The sequence below is a fragment of the Thamnophis elegans genome, chromosome 2, assembly GCF_009769535.1.
Source record: "Thamnophis elegans isolate rThaEle1 chromosome 2, rThaEle1.pri, whole genome shotgun sequence".
NCBI lineage: Eukaryota > Metazoa > Chordata > Lepidosauria > Squamata > Colubridae > Thamnophis > Thamnophis elegans.
Genome location: NC_045542.1, coordinates 44,519,974 through 44,533,112, shown reverse-complemented (window position 1 = coordinate 44,533,112; position 13,139 = coordinate 44,519,974). Strand labels below are relative to the sequence as shown.

Here is a 13,139-nt window from a genome sequence, read left to right as displayed (position 1 = left end):
CTAGGTTGGTCACCAGGACCAGAGGTTTACTCTTCCACAAATCTTAATTTGAGTTAAGACTCCCTTGAAATTGAATTCTGGTTATTTTGTTTGTTAAAGATTAGAGTTTATCTTTGAAAGATAAACTTTGATGTCCTTAAAGGATAAAGTATCAGATAAAAACAGTATCCCCTAAGTATATATGGAGATTCTCAGTCATCCAGGTCATGGTAACCCCAAAGGTGCTTGCCCCCCACTTTAAGAGGCAACTGAACTTTTTGGTTTTTCTTTGAAGATGTTTCCCTTTTCATCCAAGGATAAAAGAGTCAAAAATAGGGCCGTGAAAATATTTACAGACCCCTCGCATCCTGTACATAAATTGTTTCAACTCCTACCCTCAAAACGACGCTATAGAGCACTGCACACCAAGAGAACTATCACCCATCTCCTCCACTTATGACTGCAGGACTGTAACTTTGTGGCTTGTATCCTTATGATTTATATTGATATTGTTTCCTGATTGCTTATTTGTACCCTATGACTATCATTAAGTGTTGTACCTTATGGTTCTTGACAAATGTATCTGGTCTTTTTATGTTCCCTGAGAGCATATGCACCAAAGACAAATTCCTTGTCTGTCCAATCACACTTGGCCAATAAAGGATTCTATTCTATTCTATTCTATTCTATTCTATTGGAAGCAAAAACGTCTTCAAAGAAAAACCAGAAAGTCCAGTTGCCTCTTGAAGGGGGGAAAAAGCACCTCTGGGAATACCCCCTAAGCCTGTACAGAATCCACATCCTTCCATCACACAAAAACTGGAATCAGCATCCTGGGATCAAATTTCGACAGGAACAAGATCTGATCCTGGAGATCATCCCAGCTAGCAAAAACCCTGGAAGGAGGGAGGAGTTTTTGGGTGGAAGGAACCCAGTGGCAGAGGCAGCGAGAAGGTAGGAGCATGTTCCCTTCTCCGGGATCAAACCCTCCATCAAACTCCCGCCACCCCGGTTCCCGCCTCCTTACCCCGTTCTTCTCCCAGACAGTCCAAGTTTCCACCTCGGGGAGGTAAGCGTTTACTCGTCTCCTAGCAACGGATTCTTGGGGTCACGTGACAGTGACAATTCATTTTTCTTTAGAAGCAGGGAGAAACCATTTGCAAACCCGAGTAGGGCGGGGGGGAATGAACGAAGCGGGAGAGAAACAAGACATCACACACACCCTCTTGCCGCCCAAATCAATCCTCTCTTCAAATGTGGCCATCGGGGGGGAGAATAGAGACTCCCAGATCCGATAGGCAAGAAGTTTGTCTTCTGAGTAAGTGCAGAATACGTTAGCGCTATAGCCCAAGCTCTTAACAGCAGAGAATGGGGAAATGCATAATCAGATAAAAAAACCCCACAGATATTTTGTAGCGTTACCTTTAGCTTAGTGCCCAGGCTTATTGCAAATATTAGGACAACCACCAGTGTACAGGCTTTTTGTCTCACTTTTTTTTGTCTTTGCCCGGGTTATTGCAGCTCGGTAGTCCCCACCCCACTCCCTCATTACGTTTTTAGAATAGAATAACAGAGTTGGAAGGAATCTTGGAGGTCTTCTAGTCCAACCCCCTGCTTAGGCAGGAAACCCTACATCACTTCAGACAAATGCATATCCAATATCTCCTTTAAAACGTCCAGTGTTGGAGCATTCACTACTCTGGAGGCAAATTGTTCCACTGATTAATTGTTCTCAATGTCAGGAAATTTCTCCTTAGTACTAAGTTGCTTCTCTCCTTGATTACTTTCCACCCATTGCTTCTTGTCCTGCCCTCAAGAATAGTTTGAGTCCCTCTTCTTTGTGGCAACCCCTGAGATATTGGAACACTGCTATTATATCACCCCTTAGTCGTTCTTTTCATTAAACTAGACATACCTAGTCCCTGCAACCATTCTTCATATGTTTTTGCCTCCAGTCCCCTAATCATCTTTGCTGCTCTTCTCTGCACTCTTTCTAGAGTCTCACCATCTTTTTTACATCGTGGCTGCCAAAACTGAATGCAGTATTCCAAGTGTGGCCTTACCAAGACATTATAAAGTGGTATTAACACTTCACGTGATCTTTTATTCTTTTCCCCTTCTGTCTCACAGAAATATGGAAGGGAAAAACAATGCCCAACAAAGTGGGGACAGAAGAGGGAGCAACGCTGTGCAAAACCTCACAATTAGCACAATCTTCCCACCTTTACAAAATTTATTAAACCATCAGATTCCTTCGAGCCTCAGCAAACGGAACGAATCGTGGTGTCTGATTATTTTGTCTCACGCTGCAGACAATTTTTTGGGGGTAGGGGAATGACAACTTTTGACAACTTAAGCAGTGGAGTTCCGCTTAATAGAACATCGCACTTGGACTGTTCTCTGTAGAAAGAGTCATTTCTGAAATAACTACTATTTGCAACAGAAGAGAATGTCAGAAACTCAGGGTTGAAATATGGAGTCTTTGGTACTTTCTGAGCTTGGTAATTCGCTTGCAGACATTTTGTTACCCAACTAGGTAACATTATCAGGGACTAAGTGCAGGACTAGCATTGATAATGTTACCTAGTTGGTAATGAAACAAACAGGCATGAAGCTCAGAGGGCACCAAAGACTCAACAACCCTACATATTCCTTTCTGTATATTGTTCTGGTACAAGCCAGAATGTCATTGCATTCTTATGCAATGCTATTGACAACTGCATTTGTTGAAGGATTGTGTGTGTATATGTTCGTTTTGTGATATGATCTGGTTGCAGGTCTACGTTGTCATCAAATCCTGTGAACAATTAATATAATTGTTGGAATGGACTACAGTTTATTACAGATCACTGATAAGTAACAGATGACTGATAAATCACCTTTTTTTCAAGAGTCTTTACATGTCCAATCGGGTTGAGCAGAATGGGCATGCTATGGATCCTATCAGGGCCAGGCTAAAGAATGTCAGCTGGCTGTGGCCAGAAGATAAGCCTTTTCAACAATGGCTCCTGCTCTATGGAATATCTTCCCTTCGGATATCAGAATGGTCCCAATTCTGTTAGCCTTTCATAAGGCCTTAAAAACTGGCTATGTTTCCAAGCCTGGCGTGCTGAATGTGCCAAGAGTCCTGTTTCCTGGCTATATTACTAATTGGCCAAGTCAGTCACTGATAGAAATGGGCAGCCATAGAAATTGAATGATTGTATGTATGTATGAATGAATTTATTGGAGCTTTGTTTGGAGTTGCAAGGGGATAGATTTTGTGTGTCATGACAGAATCAATAGATGGAAAGTGTGCAAAGCAGATTTTGGTTAATACAGTCAAACAAAATTCTTGTTGGGAACTTGATGTTTGTGAACTTAATTTTATTCCTGAAATGTTTCATTACCAAAGTAGAGAACGTTGAACAATGCCGACATTTACTTTTGAATTGTATGACCTAATAGATTGTCATCTCTACCTTCATCATCCCAAAGGATTGACTCATCCTGACCCTGCTAGTTTTTATTTTTAAGAAGGCTTTGAAGATGTGGCGGATCCTTTGGGTGCTGAGCTCGGATGTTTAATGAGCTTTTCCTGCAAGGTGTAGTACACTATATTGCCAAAAGTATTCGCTCACCTGCCTTTACTCGCATATGAACTTACTGTAAGTGACATCCCATTCCTAATCCATAGGGTTCAATATGACGTCTGTCCACCCTTCGCAGCTATAACAGCTTCAACTCTTCTGGGAAGGCTGTCCACAAGGTTTAGGAGTGTGTTTATGGGAATTTTTGACCATACTTCCAGAAGCGCATTTGTGAGGTCACACACTGATGTTGGACGAGTTTATGTGGCCTACCACTTTGTGGCTGTGTTGCTGTCGTTCCCAAACACTTCCACATTCTTATAATACAGCTGACAGTTGACTGTGGAATATTTAGGAGCGAGAAAATTTCACGACTGGATTTGTTGCACAGGTGGCATCCTAATAGTTCCACGCTAGAATTCACTGAGCTCCTGAGAGCGACCCATTCTTTCACAAATGTTTGTAAAAACAGTTTGCATGTCTAGGTACTTGATTTTATACACCTGTGGCCATAGAAGTAATTGGAACACCTGATTCTGATTATTTGGATGGGTGAGCGAATACTTTTGGCAATATAGTGTATATATTGTGATTTTTTTAAAAAAAATGTGCATATTGTAATTCTGTTGTTATTGTTGCATGGATAATATGGGCGCAAAGACCCAGCAGAGAACTTGTGAGAGATTCAGATTTAGATGGAAAACTTACATTTTTTTTACTGCTTTTTGTTCAAAGTAAAACGAAGAGTTTAAACATCCTTTGATTAGTGTTGTCATTTAGCACTATTGTGTATTGTTATTTCCATGTGCTTTCCAAACCACATTCCCATGGCCCCTATCTCTGGAAAAAGAATCACATTACCGTATTTTTTGGAGTATAAGACACATCGGAGTGTAAGACGCACCAAGGTTTTGAAGAGGCAATTTTTTTAAAAAAGTAGGTAGATAGAGGGATAGAGAGATAGAGAAATACAGTAGGTAGGAAGGGAGAGTGAGAGAGTGTGTGTAGGTTGGTTGGTAGGTAGGTAGAGGGATAGTGAGAGAGAAATATATGTATAGAGAGAAATACAACAGATAGCAGATAGGTAGGTGTTTCTGCTGGCACAGCACTTGATCAATGTAATTCTCATCAATCAGTTAAAGAGCTTTCCAAAAGGGAAAAAAAAGTTTTTGCACTCTGTAAACCTCCCAAAAACGGCCCGTGTTTCGTGATTTTTTTCAATTTTTTTTTTATTTGGTGAATAACATTCGGTTTTTTTCCAAATAAAAGGCATGAATAGCCTTGGGGGGAGGCTTGCAGAGTATAGTGCTGCTGGGGGCTGGGGGGGACGGCCCATTTTTTGCTCATTTCTGCGCTCTCCTGCCTCCATGAGCTCTCTGAAAGTCTCCATAAGGGAATGCCAGTTTGAACTGAGATAATGGAATGCGAAGCAACTGACAGTTGGAACAGAGTTCTTTTCAGGTGGGAAGGGGGAGTAGAACTCCTTAGCATTAGTGTGTGTCAATTAATGTATAAGAAATACTAATGATCTGATGGTCATTTTGAAAAATACTTTCTTAGCGAGCACCTAGAAGCCAAGAGGAACATATGTGCCAAATTTCAAGTTTTAGGCTTTACAGTTCTGAAGATTTCATGCTGACTGAGTAGTACTTGGCTTTTATATATATATAGATAAGCAATAAACCCCAGCACGGATGATGTTACCTAGTTGGGTAATGAAATGTATACAAGCAAACAACTAAGCTTCCATCAATACATCAAAAAGGTCAGTTGATGTAGTAGGGGTTTGTTGTCATCAAGAAACTAATCACATATTGTCCATTTTGGACAAAGCTTGATGATAGACTACACATGCATATTATGCTTTTAGCAACAATTATTGGACCCAGTCAGGACAAAAACTGTACAGGATCTTGCTTTTAACCCCTTTCCCCGCTGTACAAAAGGTATGTTTAACATCTCATTCCAGTTGGGGTTGGGAAAATTTTTTGTTTTTAAAACAGTTAAGTACAGTAAGTAATGCCAGGTTGCTTTAAGAAAACAGAACGAGTCCATTTTGAAAGTGTAACACGTGACATTCTTGGAAAGCCAAATTAAGACACAGTAAATAGCATTTATCAAGCTTCAATATTAGGAAGGTGAGTATGAAGGTCATGAAGTATAATTCAAATATTTCCAATTTGAGATTTAAATTTTGCTGCTCACTGTAAATTTTCTTATAAAAGAACAGAATAATTCTAATGTTCTATTGTTGTCACCAAAGTATATTATGATATTAAATTGAGAGTCTGAAAGACAATTAAGACTTGCTGATTGTTAATTTATGCTCACTATAGTTTTAAACTACCATTTAGCATACTATTTTCCAAATCAAGGCAAGTCTTTTTTTGCTAGGCCTTGATTACTGTATAAATTACACACACTGCAGATATCTTCTTAAGAAGCATCTGCTCTGCTTATATATGCTTGCATTTTCAGGTTTTCTTTCAGATGTATAACACCATATACCATAATACTATTTTATTTAATAATGTAATTAAAATAATGTGTGCATCTACATACAGTGGTTTTTATTTTTGCCATCTGTAGTACTTAAAATACATCTAATAATAACTAATCCCAAACACAAAGCTCTGCATTGAAAACAACTGAAATCAAACTAAACTAAAAAAACACAGGAAAATGAAACTCATATTTTTACTATGTGTTTATTATCAGTTTCCCAGTCAGTACATATAAATCAGGCACAGCTCTGAAGTAGTCTGTGATAGTTAATTCACATGCATTTTGTTTGTTTGTTGAAAAAAAACAATTTTAATTGTACTCTTATCAATAGCATTACTCATAGCATAAAATTAAGATTCTCTTCTCCCTCTGCTTTAAAAATGTAGCCAATCACATATAAGATGGATATATAAATTATGTCGCCATACATGATAGGTACAAGTTATCCTTGATAGAAAGACACAGTATGTAATTGTTATCAAGTAATTAAAAATCTCCATGTCACATTATGCATCTTGGAGGCAACTCTCTACCTATGCAGTTGTTAACACTGTAGTGGTTGTCAGTGGCAATTTTGAACAATGTGCAAATTGTCCAAATATTATGTTGACACCACTGGAAAAACGCATTTTCAGCAGTCTGTGAAGATATTCTGAGTTCTTTGAATTTAGTTGAGGAAACCCACCTGTTTTATGTTTCCAAGAAAGTGCTCACATATTGCTTTCACTTCCAACTATGCCTAAGTATAAAAAGGTAAGCATAACCCAAGAAAATGTAACTTGTTAACTTTAAAAGGAGTTGCTTTTGGCAAAAGTTAAAGGCTTTGATACTTCAATTTGACATACTCTACTTTGATTTCCTTCCTTCACTGCTTCTCATCACCTTGGAATGCCTCCTGTCCAAATGTTTTTATTTCTTTTACTTTCTCTCTCCAATAGAAGATACAAGAATCGGATTCTGTTTCAGAAAAGCCCACAAGATCTTCGTTACCTGAGGGAATGATATGACGGTCTCTCCTGCCCGTGATTGCTCATACAAATGGTGACTAGACTGGAAAATAAATCTTAACACTGGTAGTCCAAAATGGCTGCTGAGAGAAAGGACAGACCGCCTGGCACTGTTTTAACCTCCAACACTTTGTCATTGCTCATCTCCTGCTGGCTGAGATAAAATGAGAGCCAGCAGTTCTCAGGGCAACATACGTCAACAGCTGTTCTACTTCAAGGACACGAAGAGCAGGATAAAAAGCAGTGGGAAAGGTGGAAAGAACAGCAGTGGCTATGAGAAGGAAACTACATCTCACAGTGACAGAGAGAAACTGACTGCTTACAGCAGTCTGGCTTCAGTTTAGTTTGCAAGGAAGAATCTTTTAAAAAATTAGACTGACTATCTGAAAGACTTCTGAGTTTAGGCCTGATTAGCAATCTCGCCAAGCTGTGTGAAGCAAGGGATTTCTCTTTGGTCTTGATCTGGGGAATCTGAAACTTGCCTCACAAGGCCCAATGATAGGACTTGTCCTAACAAGAGCCAAATGTGTGCAAGTAACAATGTAAGTTATGAACGGTTCCTAATTTTATGATATTGCAGTTCTTTCATGGATGGCAAAAGCAAGACATTATTCGGAAGAAACTGTACTGTCACCTTTTCAAGGTTATGTGTGTATTAGAGTAGCCAATTCAGCCCAATCCAACGTACCCTGGTATTTTTGATTCCCTCACATAGTAAGAAAAATGTATTTTTGAATATGTCAGCATTTGCCATACAAATACATTATCTTGGAAGGTTAATTTTTGCCTATACTTTTAATTCCCCTTTGGGGAAAAAAAAATAGTGCCAAAATCAGAAGTTGGCTTGCAAAGTACATAAAAAAAGTGTAATCCTTAATAACAGAAAACTATAAAAACAGACACAAAAATTATGTCCTTTGGATAGCTAATATAAAACATAGACTTAAAAAAATAGCAAACCAAATAAACAGGAGTTGGTGAAGTTCATGTCAGTTCTTGATGCAAAAGAGTGACAAGTGGTAATATTGTGCATGGACTTTTGTATCACAAAATGCCAAACAGGTTCTATCAAAAAGGATGATGGATGATACAGTGCCAAGCCAACAGTAAGTTCTGTGCAGAGGCCTCTTCAGAGGACACTAAAAATTCACTCTTCTGTCAGCATTGCATGTGATTCAGGAGTGAGGAGCATCTTCTCTCATGGCAAGCCCCTGCTCCCTTTCTCTGAGGTTAGCATTGTACACCAGGTGTCAAGTGTTCACTTTACTTGTACAGTGTACTGGTCTTATTATCTGCCTTAATAAAACAAAAAGGAAGACGGAACCACCCTATCAGGGATGAACAAAACTGCCCTGAAGTTGGTGTAGAAGGAAAGGAAACAGGACTTATAGCGTTAATTGCAAACCCGTGGCAGGCCTTATTCTAATTTCACATTTCCCGGCTTCCCCCAATATAAGAAAACAAAGTTTGGGGAGGCCACTGTAGTAGTGACAGGAAATGAGCAGGAAATCAATAGATCTCTGACCCTTAGCTCATTAGATGGAGGATCCGAGTACCATCCTGGGTCTGCAACAGAGGAAGACATAATATTGGAAGAAGAAAAGCTGCCAATCAAGCACACAAGGATAATCCTTGGAAGAGTACCTGGATTGCCAGCAGGGGTTTTCTTCAGCTGATCTGTTTTCAACACCTTTGAACACCTGACCAGTTTGCTAGGGAAGCAATCTTATTCCCAACAGTCTATGTGCCTTCAGTTATTATTGCGTTTCACTATAGCATTGTGGGTGGCTTCTTCTCTATGATTTGAGTGCTAGGCTGGAAATTCGTTGCTAGGCTGTCGCCGGAAATCATCATTAACCGCAAGATAGGTGGCTCGCATACTTGGAGAATACTAGGCAGAGGAGAGAAAACGGGAGAGAAGTTATATGTTGTGGTTTCAATAACAAGCCTAGGATTTTACTGATAGAAACTACAGGAGATGAAATACTAGCTCCAGAACTAACCAGAAATAAATGTGCTGATGATTTTTGTACTATCAGGAACAGAAGAACATGCTTGACTATTAGCAGCAGAGGTGGAGTGGGATGAAATGACAACAGAAAGGCAACTAGAAAGCAAATGTTGGCAAGGCCTAAAGATCTTGTGACTCCAATGAGAAACAGAGATAGGTATCCAGCTGCTATTTTCCACTACTGGGATACAGAAGTAATGGAGAAAAGGAGAATCTTTCACAGGAAAGTTGTGAGTTGATTACACACATACCAACAGCAAAGTACATATTAGACCAGTATTGAGCTTTGTACTTTTTAAAATTCAACAAAAAGTGTAAAAAAATTTCTTTTCCATTATAGATACAGAATATAGAAGGGACCTGGGTGGTCTTCTAGTCTAACCCCCTGCCCAAGCAGGAGACCATATATCATTCTGGATGAATGGCCATCCAATCTCTTCCTAAAAACTTCCAATGATGGAGCACCCACAAATTCTGAAGGCAAGCCTTGAAGGAGTAGAGTAGAACAGAAACAGAATAACAGAACTGGAGGGGGCCTTGGAGGTCTTCTAGTCCAACCCCCTGCTCAAGCAGGAGACTCTATACTAGTGATGTTGAACCTTTCTGGCATTGAGTGCCCAATGAAACGCACGTGCATGCATGACGGAGAGCCAGAAACCCGAAGACCAGCTGGCTGGTGCACATGCATGTGCTAGCCAGTTGGTCTTCGGATTTCTGGCACACATGTGTGCTGGCCAGCTGGTCTTCGTGCACATGGGAGCAATGGAAAATAGGAGGCCAGCTGGCTGGCACACACAAATGCCTGTTTTTGGCAGAGGTTTTGCCCATTTTCAGGCAGTTTTTCAGCTGTTTTCGGGCCAAAAATGGCCTGAAAATGGCCCGATAGATGAGCCTGTTTTTTTGCCCATTTTGGGGGCAGTTTTCAGGCACTCCGGCACCTGCAAAGACCAGGTAGCCGGTGTGCATGTGTGTGCCCGAAACCAGAAGAGTAGCTGGAAACAGTGCATGTGCCCACAGAGAGGGCTCTGCGTGCCACCTCTGGCACATGTGCCATGAGGTTCGCCATCACGGCCCTATACCATTTCAGGTAATCTCCAGACCCATTATCAAGAAAATGATAATCTTTAGAGAAGATGATAGAATTAAGTTCTTTTCACTATTAATTTCCCTATTCCTCACTACTATCTAGACGACCTCCAAGGAGGAGAGATAAGAGTTGGGTTCATTAATACAGACAGTGATGTGCGGTGAGCTTTATGGCTGGTGAGGCAGCTTTTTAGACTTGTGGACTTCAACTCCCAGAATTGCACAGCCAGGCATGCTCAGTTCCAATTTAAAGCGACAGCATTTGTCCCCCTTGCAAAATAAGTTTTCCCATTCTTTTTCTTCTCCCTCCCCCTCCTTCCCCCCTCCCCCTCTCTCAAACAGACACACGCACGCAGAGAAATTGGATCCCTCTCTCACTCATTCACTCACTCTCAAACAAACACAAACACAGAAGTTGGATTGGATATATTTTCCAAAGGCTTGAAAGCAGCTCCTCTGCCATACCCCCCACTTCCCCTGCTGCCTTCCGATCGGAGCCTTTGATTGCAGGTGAATCACGTTGCCTTTTCAAACTTGTAATCAGTGAAGCTGGGCTTATATACTTTTATCCAGCTGTTTGTGTGTGTGTTTGTGTGTGTGTGTGTGTGTGTTTGAAAAGGCAATGTGGTTCTGCATGCAATCAAACTTTTTGAATTCCTCCCCCCTCCCCACACACGCACCTTTTCCAACTGTTTCAGAGAGGATTTCAACTCTCCTTTTGCCTGCTCTCATGAAAGGCCAGAGCTCTGAGTCAGACTGAGCTAGTTGCTCCCAGAGAACTCTAAAAAGCCTCTAAAAATGCCCTCTACAGGAGGTGAGAGAACACGAAATTTTTTGCTTTTTAACCCTTGCTTAACTCTTAAAAGGCGAAAAATTGCTTATGCACAGGACGCCCCTAGTTTTCTCGCCTCCTCCTATAGTTAACACTAAGCACTGTTCCAAATCACTGTGACTTGAAATCTGGCAGCAACTACCTTGGCTTTAATTATTTTTTAAAAATTCTTTAAAATTCTTTCCCTTTCCTCATGACTGGTGAGGCCACGCCTCCCCTGCCTCTAGTGACTACACGTCCCTGAATACAGACAACCCAAAAAGTGTTAGGAACCCAATGGGATCACAAATTTCTGGTATACTGGAAATGCAGTGCTAAAGAACAACTGTGTGCCTATTTACACACACTTTTCCTAATTGTATCAATGACTCATAATAAAATTAGAGAACAAAAACCTTCCCTAAATCTGTATCCTCCAAATGAGTTACAATCTGTAGAAATCCCTCCTCCCACCCAATTGCTGTACGGAATTGGACAACTCACCATGGCCAACTTATCACAGCCAACTCACTGTTGCCAATTCTCCTTGGGCAATTCAACGCAGCCAGTTTGCCACAGGACAACTCGCCATGGGACAATCCAACAATTTTATTTAATTATTTAAAAGAATTTAAAACTTTTGCTCTTAAGCAAGTTGGCCCGTGGCAACTTGGCCATGGCGAATCGTCCCATGGCAAATTGACCATGGTGAGTTGGTTGTAGTGAGTTGTCTTAGACCAGGGGTGTCAAAATCAAGGCCCGGAGGCCAGATCCAGCCCACGGGGTGCTTAGATCTGGCCTGTGGGGCTGTCCTAGAAACAGCGAAGGACTGATCCGCAGTACCTCTGCTAGTGAAAATGGGCTCCAAATCTCATTTTTTGCTGGCAGAGGGTTGCAGGAGGCCGTTCCAGCCGAAAACGGTGATTGGGAGCCCATTTTTGCTGGCAGAGCACTTGGGCCAATACATGCGCCCTCAACATGAGTGACGCCAAGCTGGCCACACCCACTCCCCCCTCAGGTCAAACACAACCCTGACGCAGCCCTCAATGAACTTGAGTTTGACACCCCTGTCTTAGACACTTTCTGTAGTTTCAGGATATCTGGGGGACATTAGAGAATGCAGGCCTGGAAAATATAATTGGTATATATGAGTGCAAGAAAATTATTCACAGATTACTTTTCTGGAACAGAATAAAACTTGAAAGTGTTTCCTTAAGTCATTTAAATCTTATTCAAATTGGACTACTTGCTATATGGAAAAGAGCTACATTTAATTTTACCATCATCTTTGAGGTTTTTGCAATAGCAAATATCTGCAAGAGTGAGATTAAAGCCTCCAAAAACTGGCACAGCCCCAACATTTAAATGCCCAAATTAGAAATAGTTCCTTAAATATTCAAACAACTGTTAGGCTTGAAAATAGATTGTGGCAGCTTGTAATACAAATATCAACTACCATATTTTTCGGAGTATAAGATGTACCTTTTTCCCTCAAAAAAGAGGCTGAAAATCTGGGTGCGTCTTATACAATGAATACAGCATTTTTTGCCTCCCGAAACCCAGCCTCCTTCACCAAAATGGCTGTGCATAGCTTGTAGGAAGCTTTTAGAGAGCTCCTGGGGACTGGGGAGGGCAGAAATGAGCAAAAAATGGCCCATTTTTTGGCTCAATTTTACCCCCCCCCCAGCCCCCAGGAGCACTCTATAAGCTTCCTAAAGGCTATTCATGCCTTTTCAAAAAACAGGACCATTTTCATGAAAAACAGGCCATGTTTTGCTCGTTTTTGGCCCCCGCACCCCACAGGAGCACTTTGCAAGCCCCCTAAAGGCTATTCATGCATTTTTTGGGGAAAAAGGGAGGTTTGCAGAGTGCAAAAACTAGAGTAGGATTATTCTGCTTTGTCACCTCAGAAGAGAAACTCAAGATCTTCCCCATTTGTGGCCGAGAGGGCCAGAGGCAATCTTTCTACATTCCTTCTTGAATAGCCTCTCCAAATGTACAATAGGTACCAACTCTGATCCATTTCAAGAAGGCTATTAAGACAATATTGCTCCCCAGAGTTATTAATAGCTAATTTAAATGTCACCATTGTGATGTGATATTAGTAGGTGGATATTTAATTTATTGTAACTGTTTCATTGATTTGGTGTTTTGTTTTGTGTAAACCACTG

At 40.8% G+C, this 13,139-nt stretch overlaps 1 protein-coding gene across 2 annotated transcripts in view; it reads right to left on the bottom strand.

Moving 5' to 3' along the window:
- Positions 1-8,820: 8,820 nt before the first annotated feature.
- TTYH2 (tweety family member 2) overlaps positions 8,821-13,139 on the bottom strand; it is an 85,270-nt gene continuing 80,951 nt past the window's right edge. For both annotated transcript variants that reach the window (XM_032212155.1, XM_032212156.1), the window contains exon 14: positions 8,821-8,951. In XM_032212155.1, the coding sequence (XP_032068046.1) occupies positions 8,871-8,951 (81 nt within the window). In that variant the 3' untranslated portion in view covers positions 8,821-8,870. The remainder of the gene's footprint in view (positions 8,952-13,139) is intronic.